Below are 19,955 nucleotides of genomic sequence, written 5' to 3'. Positions count from 1 at the left end.
TAAATCCAATTACTCTAATATATAAGGAAATTGAATCAATACAGAATGTATTACAGTACCCATAATATGCTTCTGCTCACCTTGTATTCATATAACTTAATGCTTTTTAGATTTATGTCATAACTTTCTTTCCATATGAAAATAAAATAAAAAAAATAAAAAAATCAGTGCCGTCCAAGAAGTAAAGGCTTGTAGAAAGCATGAGTTTGTGCAATCTCAATTCGCTCCCGGGGATCATTCAAGTTCTCATCCCTCAGTGCTTGTAGAATAGCTTGTGATGACTGTTCCCTGAGGATGCATAAAACAGAGGAATTAAATTCAAGAGCAGTGTGGTTTTTAGTCATGGCAGAACTTTATTCAAGACCCCTGATTGTTATTCCTCATGCATAGTTTGCTTTTAAGCACCATTTGAGACAACTAGGGTTCCACAATGAGTAAATAACAAGTAGATTGCAGGTTAAGATCACAAATGAGATTTATTAGTTGCAGGAAATTTACCTTGCGATCAGTATTTTATATAGTGTCTTTAAGATAGGGCAAAGCTCTACAGGAGCTACAGGCTTGTTCGCTTCAGGATGCAGTACATTTAGGCTAGACTGACTCAGAAGTTCATAAAATGCCTCCACTGCAGAGACACCCTGGAGAATAACAGGGCAGATATAGCATTATCATGTGTAAGATGCAAGTAAGACAAAAAATAAGAAAATATTACTAATTATGAATCTAAGGAGGAGAAAAATAATCATTTTCCTGTCAAAGTCCAGACTTCTTGTACAACTGATGCACCAGGTGACACAAAAAATCTATGACATAGGTCTTACAGAAAATTCATATTCATCTAATGTCGTGCATCCATTGCCGTGGAATCGTCTCGTTATATAATAAGCTACGTACATCTCCTCTGAATCAGCACAACCACCCAGAACTAATGCGAATAACACACAACTAGTTGTGCAAATAAAATTATTAGAAATGTTAATGGTGCCTTTAAAAGAAACTTAGGAACGTGTCAATCCCATGGCCAGTAGAATCTGCATGCAATATACTTCATGATAATGGTAAATGCACATTCAAAAAGGTTAAAAATGCCACAGACCTGTTCAAGAATTGAAAGAGAAGTATGTACTGGTTGGTTGGGGAAAATATATATAGCCATCATCATATTTTGTTTTTACTTCTTATAAGATGAAACTTTCATTAACCTTCAAAAGCCAATTAGTCCTGCTTCAAGTTGCACCCAATGACCCAAAGTCACCCTAACGTACTGCCACAGCCTAACATGGTCCATAATTGCAGAATTTGATGCATCTTAAATAGGTTATGAAGAAAGTAATAAATCATAAGAGAAATGCTACATGTACTTCCAAGTGCACACTCCCTAGCGTGGCAATGAAAATCATCATTGGATCCAAAATCCAATGGTGATCAATCTAAAATTCAATAGTGATTTTCACTGCTATGTTAGAGAGTGTGCACTTGGGAGTGCATGTAACATCTCTCAAATCAGAATTAATACCTGAATCATTCCTTTGCCACTGATACTATCACCCATATCCAGGTTTAGTTCACCCTTGGCTAACATCTGGCCATACCATGCATTACGGCCTTTTAACAAGGTCACATAAGTGTCAGCCAGCAAAGGCCCTGCAAGCTTCTCGGGTTCTTCAGCCAACAAATGGGTAATAAATATCATCTCTGACGTACAATGTGCAAAATATACTGATTTGCTGGTAGCACTCTCATTGGTAAGGGCCGCCACCATTCCTGAGAAAACCAAAAATGGAAAAGTGGCAATGTAAGCTCTGGATCATAAACATAATCTCACTACAAGCATTTGAAGTTCCCGTAAGGAGAAAAAGTAAAGGCAAGCATTTGCAGTGATCAAAAGATATTATTGCATAGGTTGCAGCATTTTGTACTAACCTAATATAATTACAGGATAATTGAACTCAGCAAGAGTTGCCCAGCAGAGTATAGAATGAAGAAATAGCAAACTTATTCATGTAGAAATATATGGTAATTATATGTCAAAAATGAGTAATGTACCATGAGGGAGTACTGTGTCAAAAGACTATTCCATTCAGAGAAATTCTTATAAAAGTTAGCATCGAATAAGAAGAAGGAATCACATTGTTGAGCAAGAACTAGAAGCTAGTCAAGAAGCTGAGATTCAAGCAAACAAAAGATGAAAGTTATGACATGGTAAGATTTCAGATGTCTAATTCATGGAGTGGTGGCGATTCTGTAAAGCATTAGTACTGGAACATTGACTTCTGAAAATATCTCGAGCGGGAATGCATTTAGATGCCATTGGGAATCACTAAAGAAATGTCAACATGCACTATCTGTTGATATAACCTTGTCATTTGTGTGATGCTTGTACGATGTATATGTATGTATATATATATACAGACAAATTTTATATATATGTCTATGATCTACTTAGTTCATGGCTAATCTAATATAAAATCAATTATTTTACAAATGTTTGGGTTCAATCAATTCCCTTTTCTTTTTTTATGAATTGCAACCACCTAAAAGGTGGAGGCAAATTTTGTTCACTCAAGGATTTTTTTCTTCTTCTTCTTATTTTCAATTTTAGTTACTCGTGTAGGCAATCTTTCTGTTATTATTGGGGTTGGAGGCAAATGTTTTTTAACTTCACCTTTTTACTGGACGGTTCAGTTTTTCTTTGGGAGTCAGGGTGGACAATTGTTGAACCCTCCGTTCACCGTCGCTGCTTATGTAGGAACTTTTATTTTCCCCAAGGCCAGCAGTAACAGCTATGAGGGTTTAGGCACTACTATATTCCAGAATAGGCCCTGAAAACATAACTTAACAAATTTGATTGTTCTACCGTCCATTAACTTGTAATCCTTTATTGATGAAACATGAAACCAAATTCTCAAATGAAGGAAGAATTTAGTTGATAGGTACACAAAAGAGTGGGAAACAAAGGGTTCTTCAAAAGAATATTGTTATAGGTATCCAGTGTTTCACTATCAGAAAGTTTCGGAGGGGAGCATACGGTTGAATATGTTCCATACAATAGATGCAGTAGGGGGACATTTATCAATTAAACTGTCAGCATTTCCACTACTCTCCAATTAAAGAGTACACGTCACAGTCAGCAAAATTGACAGGAGAACATCACAACCTTATTCAATGTCTAAAAAAGATAAGGCAAAAAACTGATCAAGGGAATAGGAAAATCACCCCAAGAGGTAATCAAAAATCGTTTTATCAAAATTGGCATAGAAGTTCTAGTTTACCCTAAAAAGATTCTGAAATTTACCAGCTCCAATGGCATAAACGTTCTTCAGGCCACCCATGACTTCATGTGTGACAAGATCACTGTTATCCCATACAGTAAAATGGGGTTGCCTTAAAAATTTTGCAAGAGGTTTCCTCCACTTCTCAGCTCCACAAATTCGAGCATTAGCATATTCCTTATGGTAAATTTCTGACGCAATATTTGGCCCACCAAGATAAAGTATATTCTCCATAGGTATTCCAACTGCCAGGTATATAACTCAAGATTAGGGAATGAGAGGAAACATTGTCTGACCAAGTCAAATTGAAAAGGAGAAAGATAACCGCAAGTAAAAAAAGTACAAGAACAACATTGAAAAAGAAGAAGAAAGGTAAATAGTAATATAGAATTAGCATCACCATATATGAACAACATATATTATAAGTATCTTATAGCACACCCAGAGAATAGGGGAAAAAAAAAGTAAAAAAACAGAAAACCTGAAGGGGGATGAAGCTCCACAAATTTCTCAGACCACACCAAATTTTTGCTGTTATTGATCAGAGAGCGAGTTTTGTGAGGTGTTCATTATCCTTCCAAAATTGTTAAAACTCAAAACTAGAGAAACTTCGTGTTTTCAAGCATGCCAATTCCACTGCTCGACATCCACCAAGAGTTCTGAATACCTTTTAGTTTGTAGTCTTCCTCCCTTCAACTTTACTCCCTAACAAACTAAGAGATCCTGCTTTTCACTCCCATCGAGCCTACGAACTCCTGGAGCTCCTATCACTAGTATACTAACTGATTCATACCATTTTCTATTCAAAAACGGTAGTTCTTGATGTACTTAGTTTCATGAAAAATAATTGTTTATGTTAGTGATACAACTTCAAAAGATCGTGCTCTTTCAAAAAAAATAAAAAAAATAAAAAATCAACGCTGATCACCACTGCATGTAAGATCTTTTTCTTTCCTTGCAAAAAGATACCAAAAGATCTGCTCACTTTTATCTATAATAAGCAGATAAAGGTAAGAAGTATCATACAAAGAAGACTTGCAAATTAAAGCAGAGAGAGAGAGAGAGAGAGAATTCTTACTTGCCCGTTTAATCATTTGCGTGGGAGTTATTATGTGGGGAACAGGATCCAATGCAGCCTCTATTCCCTTTGCCAAAGAGATGATGATAGGCACCGTGATTCTCTCCTTCCAATAATTACTAATCTCTTCAAACACCTCACGAGTTTCAGTGGAAGGCAAGCCATTCACCACAATATCGGCATCCCAAACAGCCTCCTGCAGATTAGTCACAACCTTCAAAGGACAAAGTGGTGTATCAATCATGTTCAAGCAAAACCCATCTTTCAAAATCTCATCCGCATACAGAGTCCGATCACCTAGCCTCGCCTCGACATACTTCAAATATGCACACCGCCGGATCAACCTCCTCAATACATCCTCCCTCGAATTGATCACTTCAAAAAGATGTTCAGCTGTGGCTCTGTCGACAGCTCTTCCAGGCCTTCTCCATATCCTGATTTGTACCTTCTCTCTATATTGACCATAATTATCTTGAAGCAATGCCGCAAAAACACTCCCCCAAGCACCTGCCCCAACACCAACAATCCTCAATGGATCGCCATCAGCCTTGCCAAGAAGGCGGCGAAACTCATCAAGCTTCTCTTCCAAGCCATTACCGTTCTGAATAGACCCGTTTGAGTATAAATTGCCACCCATTGTCTCAATGTTTCCCACCATCTTCTTCACGGCAAAATCAACATACACCAAGAAATCAGTAAATGAACACCAGCATAGAAGACCCAAATCCCTTTTCTGAGTTCTCTTTGATTTGAAGCTCCGAATTCCGATTGATGATAGAACTTTCTCAACTCTTCCAGAATTATAAGGACAACCCAACTCAAATTTTCATCTCTTTTTTTTTATCTCCCAGCCCCACTGTTCATATATCCTAGCTTACCTGAAACGGCAAATCCCAATTCCCAAGTTACCGTAAGATCCGTAAGCATCGAAAGAAACAAACTTATTGGTAGATTTCTTTCACCAAAACATTCCCACTCAGATATTCAGTTCTACCAATCAAGATTTTTTCTTCTACCCCAAATTCAGCAGAAATAGAACAACCCAAGAAAAGGACCAGTCTGTTTATTTCCTCGAGAGTTTCTAGACAGCCCATAATAAAAACGAAATACGCATACAATTCAAATACAGCTTTGTTTTCTCCGTCCGAGTTAGTTCATCTACCAAAACTACAAACAGCAAAGAAGAAAGAAAAAGTAAAGCTTTAAAGATTCAAAGTAAAAAAAGTCAAACCTTTCATACGTGTCGGTAACTACAAAGCTTAGGCTAGAATGAAGAGGGGGGGTCGTTCACTTGAATTCCTATCGGCTATCAGTCCAGACCCACCACAGACGCTTTAACTCTCAGAGCCGGCATTGTTGGAAGGAATAGCTTATTTAGAAAAGCAAAACATGCCGCACATAAGACAAAGCCAAAACTGCGTGATCGAAAAGGGCATGTAGGCGAGGAAATGGTGAAACCACAGCTCGCTAGCTGTCTCTCGGTTTACATTTGCCGTGTTCAGGACGAGTGGGAGAGAGAGGCAGGCATTGATGGGGTGCAGTTGGGAGTTTCATTAATAGTTTTTGGGCGTTGCCAACTTCCCCAACGGTCATTAATATCAGATGACTTTCTTTTTGGGGAAACTATTCACGTAATCCCGCAGTATTCTCTGTCTTCTATTCTGGGCCAATAATGTTAAGCCACCTCGCCGTTATATTTCTTTGTCGTCAACAATCTTACGAAAAAAACAAAAACAAAAAAACAATTATGTATGGGTGCCTTAGAAAATTAAAATTCATTTTCACTTTTATATCACATCAATAACTCCTAATTATTATTCAAACAAAAAATTTATAACAAAATTCTTTACCAAACAAGTCCATATGAGATTCACCGGTTCAAGTAGTTGGCCGGGCAGCCCAACGTTTATTTGGACAGATGGGTTTTATATGGGTTCTCTCACAATATATTGTCCAAATTACTAGTAATTTTGGTAATTAATTGCTCGAGATCTCAATCCATCTCGTGATATAATATGAATAAAAAAAAATTTAAAATTTAATTTAAAAAATATATTTAATTATTTAGTATAATTTTTTAAAGGGATAACTTCACAAAAAGGTATCGAACTATACCGCATTTTTACAGAAGGGTACTGAATTATCATTCCTCTCAAACCCGGGGTTTCGACTATCAAAATAAATCCCAAAAGGGCATTCCGTCTATTCTCGGCGTTAAAACGCAACGGAAGTCGATTCACGTGACTTCCACGTGACTTTTTTAATGGGTTTGGTCTTCTTTGCCCCTGACTTCAACGGATACAATTTCGAACTTAAAATTCCGCCATCTTATCATATTTTCCTATTTTCCTCCAAATTGCTTTGTAAGTATCTGGAAACCCTAGAGCTCCCAATCCGTACTCGTGTGCTAAGAACCCTAACCGTGCTGTTACACTGTGGCTTGTTTCGGCAGTATACACAAGAATCAAGCATCAAAGGCTGATTTTGATTAAAGGTAATGAACTTTTTTACTCTTTTTTTTTCAGTGTAAATGAATATTTATTTAACCATATTTGTTTATTTGCGGATTACTTGTTTTATTTCCGAAATGTTGGGCGTTATTTGGGGTTTAGGGACACTTTTCCCGTTGTTTAGGGTTTAGGTTGTTATGGGACCATGCGTTTGGTCATCAGCAATATCTAGGTCTTATTGAAGTTGCTGAGATGGTGTATTTTATATATTCTTTGGTTTGTGGTCCTATTTTGTTTGGGTTTGTGGTCCCATTTGTTCGGGTTTGTGGTCCCATTTGTTCCTGTCATTATCTTATTTCAGGTTTGTTGTTCCCTTTTCCTTTTTTTTTTTTTGGTTTGTGGTCCCATTTCGGGTTTGTTGCTTAAGGTTGCAGAAAAGTTTGATTTTTTTAACACTATTTGTTGTGGTTAGTGGGTCTTGATGTGTTTGCCATTATGGGGTGACTTTGCTGACTGATGCCTTTATTATACATGCTGTATGCAGAATTCCTTTACTCTGCTTGTGGACCCAAATGCCTTTACTTTTTTTTTTTTTTTGTCTGCTCACTAGGACGTGTCATTGTTTTGTCAACTTGTCTATTTGTAGGACACGTAATGTATCCAGAATTGCTAATGTTTGAGGTGCACCATGGTGGCCGATTTAATAGGGAGCATAGGGTCACATATGTTGGTGGGGACATATCACATTACCCTGACCCATATGATAGAGATGAGTTGTCATTTATTGAGATAGAGAGGGTAGTTAGGACTTATGGGTATGGTCCTGGTGACCTAATTTACTATAATCTACCTACCAAGAGTCTAGATGAAGGGCTACGACTTATTTCTTCTGACCATGATGTCATTCAAATGGTGGAGCACCATAGGGAGCATGGAATTGTAGAGTTATATTTGGTTGCCTTTGGTGTAGTAGATGTAGATGTAGAAGTAGAAGCACATGGAGAAGAGGGTATTGCTGATGAGGAAGAGGAAGAAGAATATGAGAGAGTGTCTGTAGACAGAAGTGACCCATTCTGGGATCAGGTTCTAACTGATGACTCTGATGCTTATGATTTAGATGCAGAGGTGGGATTAGAATATGATGATGTTGGAGTAGATGAAGGGTTTGGACTACAACCATAAGATGTTGTGGATCAGGAGGTTGGAGTAGAAGCAGCAGTTGGTGAAGCAGAAGAGGGTGAGGGTGAAGGTGAAGGTGCCGGGGGGGGGGGGGGGGGGGGGGGGTCAGGGTCAGGGTTATTCAGATATTTCCAGTAGTGATGGACTGATCTCACCTATTGCTAGTGATGAAGAGGGTGCGGCTGAGGCTGAGTCTTCAAGACGGCCTTGTGTCACCAAGAGGGTTCCATTTAGTAAGGATGATTTGAAAGATCCGATTTTGCAGCGAGGTAACACTTTTCGGGATGTGTATGAGTTTAGAAAAGTCATTAAGCAGGCCTCTGTATTGAAAGGGAATGACTTGACTTACGAAAAGAATTCCAGGACTAAATGTATTGCAGTGTGTGCAGACAAGAATTGTAAGTACAGAGTTTATGGGAGGCAGTTGAAAGATGAGTCCACGGTCATGCTAATTTCAATTAGGCCTAGACATACATGCCCTAGGAGGTACAAGAATCACTTGATCACTTCGAATTGGGTTGCCGAGGAGTGCATGGACTATTTTAGGGATCAGCCGAACATGCCTATAGATGCCCTGAAGAAAAAGGTGAAGAAGAAGTGGAATGTTGAAATCCACGATAGCTCCTTATAGAGGGCTAGGAAGAAGGCACAACAGACTATTTATGGAAAGTTGGGTGAGCAATACTATCGATTATGGGACTACTGTGCAGCAATTAGAAGCACAAATGTTGGGAGTTGTGTTATTATGATGGTTGAGAGACCTATCCCCAAAGTGCCTTGTAGATTCCAGAGGATGTACATGTCATTGGCAGCCATGAAAAATGGATTCAGAAATGGGTGTAGGCCTATCATAGGCCTTGATGCATGTTTCTTAAATGGAGTTTACAAGGGATAGTTAATGGCAGCTATTGGAAGGGATGCCAATGATAACATGTATCCAATTGTTATAGCTGTGGTGGAGGCAGAGACTAAGGACAGCTGGACATGGGTTCTCGAGGCCTTATTAGCAGATCTTGGCCCTAGGGGTCCACATGGGTGGACTTTCATTTTAGATAGACAAAAGGTAAATATTAAATATATCTTTTTTTATGATTTACATGTCTTGTATGTGATTTGGTATGTTAAATCTAATGAATTTGATAGAGATATTGTTTTCATGTGTGCAGGGATTGGTACCAAGCCTACATAAGGTGTGTCCTCATGCTGAACATCGAACATGTGTGCGGCACTTATATGCCAATTTCAAAGACGATGGTCATAGGGGGGTGTTATTGAAGGACCTGCTGTGGAGAGCTACTTCATCTTGCACATAGACTGGATTTTATGCTGCAATGGAGGAGCTCAAAGGACTAAACCCTAAAGCACATGAGTACCTAGAAAAGGTTGACCCTAGAACCTGGTGTAGAGGATGGTTCAACACAAGCACAAAGTGTGACCTTCTGCACAACAACTTGGCTTTTGCTTCAATAGCTGGATCCTTAAGTTTCGGGATAAGACCATCTTGACAATGTTGGAAGGAATCAGGGGCAACTTAATGAGAATGTACCAAAGGAAGAGAGATGCTATAAGGGCCATGGAGGGGAATGTGGGGCCAAAAATTAAAGAAAAGTTGGAGATAGAGGAAGATGAGGCCAGCCATTGTACACCAAGTTTTGCTGGTAATGGTTTATTTGAGGTTGATTGCAAAGGTAGGAAGTATGTGGTCAATTTGTGCCAGATAACATGTGGATGTAGAAAATGGGATGTCTCTGGCATCCCATGTTGTCATGCCATCTCGGCAATATGGCATGGTTGAGGCAACCCAGATGATTATTTGAGTCATTACTTTGGAAAGGAGATGTACTTAAATGCATATGCACCCATCATTTACCTTGTACCAAGTGAGGAGCAATGGGTTAGGACAAATCAACCGAAGATTGAACCACCTAAGTCAAGAGTAACTATAGGTAGACCTAAGAAAGTTAGAAATAGAAGTGCTAATGAGACATCAAATCCATACTCAGTTAGAAAGGGTGGCAAGAAGAACCAATGTGGGATGTGCAAGAAATATAGTCACAATACAAGAACATGCACTGTTAGGATGAGGCATGTTGAAAGACAACAATGTAGGAGAACTTCCTACAGAGAACATGCTACAGATATTGACTGCAATCTTGACAGGGTAATGTTTCTTCTTTGTGATTGTTTAGCATACATTTAGTACATAAAGACATATGTTTCTTTATACTGTGAGTTTAATATGTTTGTGTTATTTTGTGATGGTTTCTGACATTTGATGTGTTCTTTTTAGTTGGGTGAATCCTCCAATGCACCATCTATGGGCCATTCCAGTGCACCAACATCTACTACCCCAACTATTGACAATCTTACTGTACCAACAAGAGGTCGGGGTCAAAAGAGGGTAAGAGCAAAAGGAGAGGGTACAAGCACTACATCTACTGCACCAAGTAGGGGTGAGAAGAGCACTAGAGGAACGGGTGCAAGTATAAGATATACTAGGAAGAAGGCCAGTACCAGTTTGGCAACTAAAAGCAGAGTTGGTGGAAGATTGAGAGCACATCCTACACAAACTAACCCAAACACTCGAGGAAAGGTGATGCTTGACCTCACTGGGAACCCTTCTGGACCACCCAAGGTTCCAGGAGGTGGACCTGCATGCTCATGGGGTCCTCCGAAGGTTGCAGGTGGCATAACTTTCAGACTAACTCCCCCTGACTTTGACATAAACAAGACAAAAGCAACAAGTTCTGACATTCCTCCACCTGTAGGCAAAAAGGATAAAGGAAATAAGAAGATTTGGCAAGTCTGATGTGTATTTTTGGATATGTGTTGTACATCTTGGAAGGGCATGAACAACATGGTTATGATGTATATTTTCAGTTTGTGTTGTGTATTTTGGAAGGGCATGGACAGCATGGTTTTCAGGATGTATTAATTTAACTCATGATATTTAACAGCATGGTTATGATTTGTAACTTATATTATTTAACTTATGGTACTATTTTTTGGAAGGGTTTAATTTGTAATTTCAGTAGCTACATTTGATGTGTTTTGATGTTATTTGAGTAATGGAAGGTTAAGGAATTGTTATGCATTGGTTTGTTTTTTATATCATTTGACTTTTGTGTAATGATTGGAGGAATTTGTTTGGTTTGTGATTGGATGAGTCTAGCTTTTCTATTCAGGTTTTTTATACCAATAGGTTTACAGGAACACATATATATATAAACCATTTTGAAACCAAGTGGTTTATGATGACATTTTGGTATTGTCTGTTATTGCCTTAATCTGTTGGTACCAATTTTGGACCAAAAACAATAATTGGTAACAAATGGTAACAACAAGTTTACAGAGACATACCAAATTGGTCATTTACAAGTTCTTTGGAACCAACACAGCATTACAGAATATCACCCAATGATAACATGTACCATTTTGAAACCAAATTGTTTATGATGCTATTTCTGGTATTGTCTGTTATTGGTATTATTTCCTTAATTTGTTGGTACCAAATGTTGTTTATAACTCTGTGAACTTCTTGTTAACAAATAGACCAATTGAATGACCAATAACATTCATCCAATTTTGGTACCAATTTTGAACCCAAAATGACAATTGGTAACAAATTATAGTAACAAATTTACAAAGACATACCATATTGGTCATTTACAAGTTCTTTGGAACCAACATAGCAATTGATATCAACCATGAACAACAATATTTTAAAGATAACAACTACAATACACTTATTAAGGGAAATTCATAATCCGGCTAACAATTACAAACCAGTTACCACCCTTGAACACAAGCCGACCAACACTCAAAACATTACAAGGCATTACATCATTACAAAAAAGTTTCATGCCAACATTATCCTCAATGCATTGCACTGGCTGTGAGATTGAGGATATACAAGCAACAACACAAATATCACCCATGAACAAACAAAGGCAAATTTGTACTTCCTCTCTACTGACCGAAGCTTCATCTTCTGTCTCTCTAGTTTCGACTTGTATTTCTCAGCTTCTTCCCTGCATTTATCAGCTTCATTCTTATTTCTCTCAGCTTCAGACTTATATTTATCTGCTTCATCCGAGACCTGGGTTCCACTCAATTCCCGTTCAAGCTTCAAACTCTCGTGCCACTTTCTCAACCTCGACACAACTCTTAGACCGTATACACACATTTTAGGATCACGCCATAAAAAATAATCACATTTCACAGCTTCTTGGTGCATAATCGGAAAATCCCATCAATCAACACTTGTGGAACCCTAAGGAAAAAAAAAATTGGGAAAACAGAGATGGAACCCTAAAGGGGGAAAAAAAAAATTAAAAACAAAGATGGAACCCTAAGGGGAAAAAATTTGGGGGAAGAAATTATTTACCTTGTAATTTACACAAGAATAAAACCTTCTACCAAAATTTTTCATGGTGAAGGATGTCCACGAACATGCTTTCAATCCACATTTACACAGTGGACTAGTAGAGGTTGCCGAGCTCGATTCACTGTCGGACATAGGTTATGATTGCTTCCACATGAAGAAGGGAAGAAATTAACTCATGCAAAAAAACCTACCTTTCACGCGTTGATGGAGGTAAGCCGAAGCTGAGAGTGTATGTATGAGCTGAGAGTGTATCAATGTATATGAGATAAGTGTTTTGTGAAGGAGGTTTTAGACTTGATGTATCCGTTGAAGTAAGGGGCAAAGAAGACCAAACCCATTAAAAAAGTCACGTGGAAGTCACGTGAATCGACTTCCGTTGCGTTTTAACGCCGAGAACAGACGGAATGCCCTTCTGGGATTCATTTTAATAGTTAAAACTCCGGGTTCGAGAGGAATGATAATTCAGTACCCTTCTGTAAAAACGTGGTATAGTTCGATACCTTTTTGTGAAGTTATCCATTTTTTAAATATATTTAATTATTTAGTATCATTTTTTCCCCTTTCTATGTATTGCTCATAAAAAAGAAAATTAATTATTTAGTAATTGACATAGTAAGTGGGGTAGAATATTATGTTTGTTTGTAAAAAACTTATAAGGTATAACTTCACAAAAAGGTATCGAAGTATTGGCCGTTTTGAAAAAATGGTACTAAACTTCTAAACATATCAAACTAGGGTATCTAAATTTCTAAACGTCTCACTAAAAGGTAATCCGTTAAGATTTGCTGTTAAATCCTGCCAAAATTTTCAAAATACCACTCTTTTTTTTAGGAAAAAAAAATTGATAGGATTTAAGTGTTGGTCAGAATTTAACAAAATTTGTAAAAATACACATGCTTGAATCTTTGAAACTTTTTATAACAAATTCTTTTAAAATAAACATAAGGTATTTTGAAAATTTTGGTAAGATTTAACAGCAAATCCTAATGAATTACCATTTATTAAGACGTTTGGAAACTTTGATACCCTAATTTAAAACGTTTAAAAGTTCAGTATCATTTTTTCAAAACAGTCGATACTTTGATACTCTTTTGTAAAGTTATCTCAACTTGTAAAAGATTGTAGCAGTCTTAGCATAGCTCTATTGAGTTTCTCTTATTAATGTATTTAATTTCACTTCCTCACCAAATAACTTGAACAATTAATGTATGTTTCATAGTTAATTATAGTTATCGATCTACCATAAATTATACAGATTCCTTTAGAATGTCTCATTCAAATTACAAATTTATATAATCAATATAATCGCCTCCAACATCCAAATCAAAATCAAAATTAGTATATGAGTGGACAATGGAATGGTATGGTGTACTGATTTGTTTGGTGACATTAATTTTCAATATCTACCTTACCCCCCATCCCATTGATTATTATTCTATTAATTTTCACATTGATTTGTATAGTGATGTTTAATTTTTTTTTTTAGGTAATTTGTAAAGTGAAGTTGACATTATGAATTAGTCTCACATAAGGATGCTTATGGTTCAAGGAGGACACGAATAATTCGATGAACTATGCTTGTTGGGAATAATCCTGCTCGGTTTGGTCAATTTCAAAAATTACAAGCCTCTGAATCTACATTGGCTTGCATGTGATTATGGGCTCATGGCCCACCAGATATGAATTTGCAAGTACAAATACCCAAGAGTCCCGAAAAGATATTGTTCCAGGGCCAGCGTAACAGACTGGAGATCTGCTGCACGTGATCTTAAATATATCGGAATTGCGCCCAGCCCCTAGAAATTCATATTAACGCTAATTCTAGATTTGTTGACAGGAATCTCGCTTTAAGACTATTAAGAAAAGAATCTTAGTCTAAAAGGTAAAGGATTCCAAGTCAATAAGGAACTATGGCGGCGCTCATAGGTCACAACGGAAGGAATACGATACCCTAATGCAATAAAGGCTATCATCATTCAACATATAAATAAGCCTAAACCTCATGTATGAAAACAATATTGAATTTATTAAGCTTTGGCATACTTATCACTTAAACACTGACTTAGGCATTGGAAGTCAGGAGGAATGCCGGTTAACCCCTAGCGTGTTTTCTTGGCATTGTTTGTTTTGCAGCGATCTAGAGATGAGAATAATAAGAAAGGGCGTGCTATCAAGGCCATACTGAAAATTGTACTAACAATGCTAAATAACTAAAACTAAACCTTTTTTTTTTCTTTTTTTTCTTTTTTTTTTTTTCTTTTTCTTTTCTTTTTTTTCCAATTTTTATCATTTAAAAATATAAATACATGTGTCTAAAATGAAGAAATTGCCATTTAGAGGATTTTTGGTTCTCATTTATTTTCGTGGATTTGGCTTAGAAGACCATTTACCTTGTATTATATATGATTTGGCAATTGATTAGACAAGATCATGTACCCTAAGCCATATCTTACACCTCAAACCATATCTATTTGGGTAATTGATCCGACAAGATTATGCATCCTATGTAATATTTTATTGGATAATTGATCAGACAAAGCATGTAACTCTAACAAAATTGTTATCAGTAATTTTGAATAATCAACAATATCTATTCATTTGACTTAAAATTAAAAATAGCTTGTGTAATCAATCACCACAATCCGCATCCCATGGCCTATACGTACTATTCACCACCATACCCAAGCCACCAAGGGTCGGTTACGTTTAGCGGGTTAAAAATGTATGATTTGAAGAAAAAATAATAATAAAAAAAAATTACTGATTTTGAAACACAGTTAATGAAAATATTATTTTTAAAAATACAGTAAAGTGCTTATTTGATATAATTACGAATAGACCTTTATAATAGTATGTTTTTAAAAACGCACATTCTTACCTGCAGTTTGAAAATGTGACTTTTTTTTTTCCATGTTTTCAAATCGTCATATACAAAATATGGGGAATGTGAGAGTACAAGAAAATCAGAGAGATTTGATACCTGGGTTAGTGGCATATTTATAGGCATGTAGTTTTGGTATATTGGAATGTTCTTATTAGAATTTAATTAGGACTCTAATCCCAGATCGTGTGGGATTAGAGCTTATCCCTTGGGGAGTCTTGTTCGGTTAGGACTACTATTTAGTTGAGTTCCAACAAGTCTCTTAGAGCATCAGTATTGAACTCTCTAATTTGAATTTTTCACCAAATATTAGAGAAAGTTGTCAAAAACACCTCTGTATTGAACTCTCTATCCTTTCTCCAAACTACCTCATGTCAGAAAACCTCTCTAAATTTAACCCTCACAATTCTTACGCCATTCAATAAAAAATATCATTTTATTCTGCTTCCCGCACTTTTTCTCACCTTCCGTCTTCCCTTCCATTTCTCTCTAGCGCCTTCCGTCTTCACTTCCTCCCCCATTTGCTCAAAGAAAGTCTGGGAGGACCTTGTGAAAATCTGGATCTGGACTGTATAGATCCGGACGTTCGTTGGCGGTCTCCATGTCCTCTACCGTCCTATCCCTCCCCCTTCTCACCTTCCTCTTCCTCCTTCTATCCTCTGCGTTCGCCTCTAAGTCAGATCACAAGGTAAAGTTGCTCTCTCTGTTCCTTTATATCTAGTTCCTCTCTCTGATGGAGGCAGAAGGTTCTGTGTGTTTGTTTATTAAAAAAGAATGAAAGAAAAATTAAAAGTAGCTGAAAAAAAAAAAATCGGTGAAGAAGTAATTTCGATTGGGTGTTTCGTGGTTTTGGATGTTTTGTTTGTGGGGTGTTCATTTTTGGGAAGAATCGGGACTTGGATTAAAGGAAATTGGAGATTTTACTGGGAAAAAATTCGTGGGTCTGGTGGGATTTGGTCTGATTTGTGGAACTTAAAAGTGGGTAGGTGATAATTTGAGAGTTTTGGGCACAATTTTTTATCTGTAATTTTGATTTTGTGTCTCTTTTCACTTCTGCAAATTGGGCGGTATTGTGTTGATGTTTGGCTGATTGTGGTGGGATTGTTTTTGGTAGGAAAATTTGATATTCATACAGTTAAATTGGTTGGTTTCAAAACTAATAAAAAATAATATATAATTAAAATAGAGAAATATTTAGAGAGTTTGATGTAGGAAGTTTTTTTAAAAGTGAGAGATAAAATCAAAAAAGTAGATTGTTTGGGTTAAATTTGGAGAAAATTTTGGAGAGCTTGATACAGATGCTCTTATAGTCTTATCCCGTATCGCGTGGGATAAGAGGTAATCCTGGAGGACCCGGGATTGAGATCTTCCAGCACCTTTCCATGGATTATGGATCAAATATTCTCATAACTCCCTGCAATAATCTCGGGATAAGGATCCCATCATATTTCATCCCAATCACCTTATGGTGATCCCAAGAAATCCGGTCCCGGAACCATTTGGATATGGGCATTCCGTATGGATTCTTTTCGTGTTCCCGGAACAATGATGTCCCCGAGACTCATCAACTGTGTTTATTCCCGATCCTGGCAATTGAGGAATATTCATAAGTTCTCTAAGTAAGGAGTATCCGAGGTGTCCACAATCTGAGGCATTTATGACTATCCGAATATTCATGGGCCTTTGACGAAATATGACTTCTTGCTAGGCTTGACGGACCGGATGGGCTCATAGGCCCAGTAGTGGGCTTTGAGAATTATAATTTCTCTAACAATCTTTTTTTTTTCTTTTTTTTGTAACACACCCAGATGATATATATATTCATCTAGACTTTCTAAGGATAAGACGCCGGCTAGACATTCGTTTGCTGGTTCAACCACATCGGAAGAACTAAGACGAAGAGATCTAGACCTGGAAAGAGACTTGAGAAACCTTAAGTTAAAAGGTGTTCAAACAAGCTCTCAAGTAAGTCATCCATGTTATACGGCCGACAACCAACTAGAAGATGAAGAATCCCAAGGAGGAAATGCTTCTCCTACGGAATTTGATTTTATAGTTGAAACAGCCGTAGATTCCCAACTATGTACCCTAAGGAAACCTTTCAAGATAGATCGGAAAAGGCTTAATGAAGATATTGAGTCTGAAGCAAATCTTGAAAGAAGAAAAGTTTATCGCGAAATGTTCAACCTTGAGCGAAAGAATTTATTCTTGAGTCACTTCAAGAAATACATAAGTCAAATCGAAACATAAATATTCTATTTTGATTTTGTTGATGAGTTTTACCCTGTAGAAAACAAGGTACAAACTATCTCTAAGGAAAATTGGGTAAAAGAAGATAACACAGTTGTTTCTTCAAGCTACCCTCCACAAGAAACCATAGTGTTTAAGCATCGTACCACAACAGTGAAAGCCTCACCCTTTAAGGTTTCATCTGAGAATATGGATGTAAAGAAAGTCATCGAGCAAAACAACTACACCAACCAATACCTAAACTCCATAGGTAACTTGTTGGACAAGATTGAAGAAAAACTCGATAATAAGCAAAATAATAAGCCTATTAAGCAAGAGAAATCTTTAATCAAAATTCCAGAGTTAAAACTGGGAAGTAGTTTAAAGGTTAACAAGAATAAGTCAGTTGAGAAAATAGAGGAAATGCTTAAGGAACTAGTTAAGGCCAAGCAAGAACAGCCCGGTCCTTCCAATACCGTGTCTGTTGCTACAATCCCTGAGTCTTCTGAGAATTCATCTGAGATAGAATCCTATATATATATATATATATATATATTTGGTCTTAAAAATATAACAGAGCCAAACGTACTCTAAAATTTATATGGTTGGTTTTGGTTAGATCGACCTCTAGATAGAAGACCAATTTGACACCAGTGATTTTGTTAAAAGTTAAAACACATCGTCAACACCTTAAACAAACTTACAAATAAATAATCAATATTTTATCTATCTCTAGCAAGCTAAGAGCGGAGTAAATACTAAATAGGTTGCATAATTATTTTTAGGAAACCAGAAGATAAATCTAAATAGCATCTATAATGATCATGATCATGTGTTTTCTAGTTTTTGGTTGTTTGGCAGAAAAAAAAATTTATAAGTTTTTTTATTTTTTTTATAAGTATTTTTATGTTTAGAGATTAATGCTTTTGCTTTTTGGTTAAAAAAAAAAAACAGAAGAAGTTGTCTTTAAAAGTGAGCAGAAAATTTAATACTTTATTTTTTATTTTTTCATTTACTTTATGTGGGGGTAAATTAAGGATGTTAGTTTTTGGAATTTTTTTATATATTTTGTTGAAAAATAGGGTAATGCTATACATAGGACTCATATTTATCTTTTACCTCACAAGTGACTTGACTTTTAAAATTATTATTGAATTTGGTCTTTGAAAGTCGTAAATGCGGTGAAGCTTTTTATGTGGAAGGCCTGTAATGACCTTTTGCCAACCAAGGCCAATTTATTTAAACAAAAGGTAGTAGAAGCTAAGAGGTGTACATGTTGCACTATAGAAGATGAGACTACCTTTCATACTCCTTGGGCCTGCCCTGCTGCTAGGGATGTTCGGGGAAGCCATCTTTCCTGTTTCCAAAAATGCTACTGTAAAGGTATTACGTTTCGGTCTTTAGTTGAGTATTGTATGGGGAAAATGAGCAGGGAGGATCTCGGTCTTATGGCAGTTCTAGCCCAAAGGATATGGCTTCGGAGGAACACATTGGTGTTTGAGGGAACTTTTGCCCATCCTGATACTGTGTACAAAGAAGGGGCAAACTCATTGAATGAATTCAAAAGATGCAACGAGAAGGAAAGCATTGAACTTTCACCAAGGGGAACGGAGCCCATATCTAGACCTTCTTCCTGGATTCCACCTCCCAGTGGTATTTTCAAAGTAAATTGGGATGCCTCATTGGGTTTGAAAAAAGGATGTATTGGGCTTGGGGTGAATGTTAGAGATTGTAATGGAGTCTGCTTGGGGGCTAGGAGTGTGACAAAGCAAATGAAGGTAGACCCCAAGACAACTGAGGTTATGACGGCTTTATTTGCAATGCATTTCAGCAAAGAAATGGGCTTTTTAGATGTAATCTTTGAAGGTGATGCAGTTCAAGTAGTCAAAGAGATAAATTCTGTGCCTCCATATGTTTCACGAGTGGGCCATTTTTTAGAAAATATCCATCTTGAGAAGGGATATTTCCGGTCGGTGAGATTTTCTTATACTCCACGTGAATGTAATGCTGCAGCCCATGTTTTAGCTAAGGAGGCCTCAAGGTAAGAATGTAGATTTATGTTGGTTAGAAGAGACTCCAAGGAGTGTTAGTGATATTGTTTTTAGGGAATCATTGTGTCCCTAGATCCTTTGTTTGATAGGATCAATTTTTGTTCTCTTGAGTAATGAAAGTGATGATGATTATTCCGTTAAAAAAAAAAAAGAAAAAAGAAAAAAAAAATCATCTTTTAGGATAAAAATGAAATATGAGTCATACTTAAAACATTACCATGTTCAAATAATGCAGTAAAAAAATCCTTTAACAATATGAGATGAAGAGAATAATTGATTGGATACTTTGTTTAAATTCTACTGGTCTATCAATAAAAAAAATAAATAAAAAAAACCATTTTCTCTATGCTGTCATTTATTAAGCATACTTTACCGAAAAAAAATATATAATTATCACCAATGTAAATGTCAATTTATCCTATACATTT

General features: G+C 36.8%; 2 protein-coding genes across 3 annotated transcripts; one reads left to right on the top strand and one right to left on the bottom strand.

Annotated features, from left to right (window-relative positions):
• Nucleotides 1-5,861, bottom strand: LOC133874349 (glycerol-3-phosphate dehydrogenase [NAD(+)] GPDHC1, cytosolic). 2 transcript variants are annotated; one of them, XM_062312246.1, is made up of 6 exons: nt 5,582-5,861; nt 4,351-5,431; nt 3,296-3,517; nt 1,517-1,764; nt 499-638; nt 1-288 (listed from the first exon to the last, which is right to left on the bottom strand). In XM_062312246.1, exons 2-6 carry the CDS (start codon nt 5,006-5,008, stop codon nt 165-167), a joined length of 1,392 nt encoding a protein of 463 aa, XP_062168230.1. In that variant the 5' UTR covers nt 5,009-5,431; nt 5,582-5,861; the 3' UTR covers nt 1-164. The 2 variants fall into 2 exon arrangements, with proteins under 2 accessions (XP_062168230.1, XP_062168231.1); XM_062312247.1 differs by having other exon boundaries at nt 4,351-5,228.
• Nucleotides 5,862-18,900: 13,039 nt separating this feature from the next.
• LOC133872693 (uncharacterized) lies at nt 18,901-19,521 on the top strand. Its single transcript, XM_062310265.1, has one exon. It carries the CDS (start codon nt 18,901-18,903, stop codon nt 19,519-19,521), a length of 621 nt encoding a protein of 206 aa, XP_062166249.1.
• The last annotated feature ends 434 nt before the right edge of the window (nt 19,522-19,955 follow it).

This window comes from Alnus glutinosa, chromosome 7 (assembly GCF_958979055.1).
Source record: "Alnus glutinosa chromosome 7, dhAlnGlut1.1, whole genome shotgun sequence".
In the NCBI taxonomy this organism is placed as follows: Eukaryota; Viridiplantae; Streptophyta; class Magnoliopsida; order Fagales; family Betulaceae; genus Alnus; species Alnus glutinosa.
The sequence above is the reverse complement of the archived record's forward strand: the minus strand, read 5'-3'. Positions and strand labels throughout refer to the sequence as shown.

Bases quoted from the DNA above. Each gene is read 5' to 3' on its own strand.
- LOC133872693 (XM_062310265.1), top strand. From the start codon at position 18,901: ATGAGCAGGGAGGATCTCGGTCTTATGGCAGTTCTAGCCCAAAGGATA.
- LOC133874349 (XM_062312246.1), bottom strand. From the start codon at position 5,008: ATGGTGGGAAACATTGAGACAATGGGTGGCAATTTATACTCAAACGGG. The intron at 1,765-3,295 runs GTAAATTTCAGA...TGGTTTTCTCAG, and splicing joins CGTTTATGCCATTGGAGCTG to GAATGGTGGCGGCCCTTACC. The intron at 289-498 runs GTAAATTTCCTG...ATGCATCCTCAG, and splicing joins TATAAAATACTGATCGCAAG to GGAACAGTCATCACAAGCTA.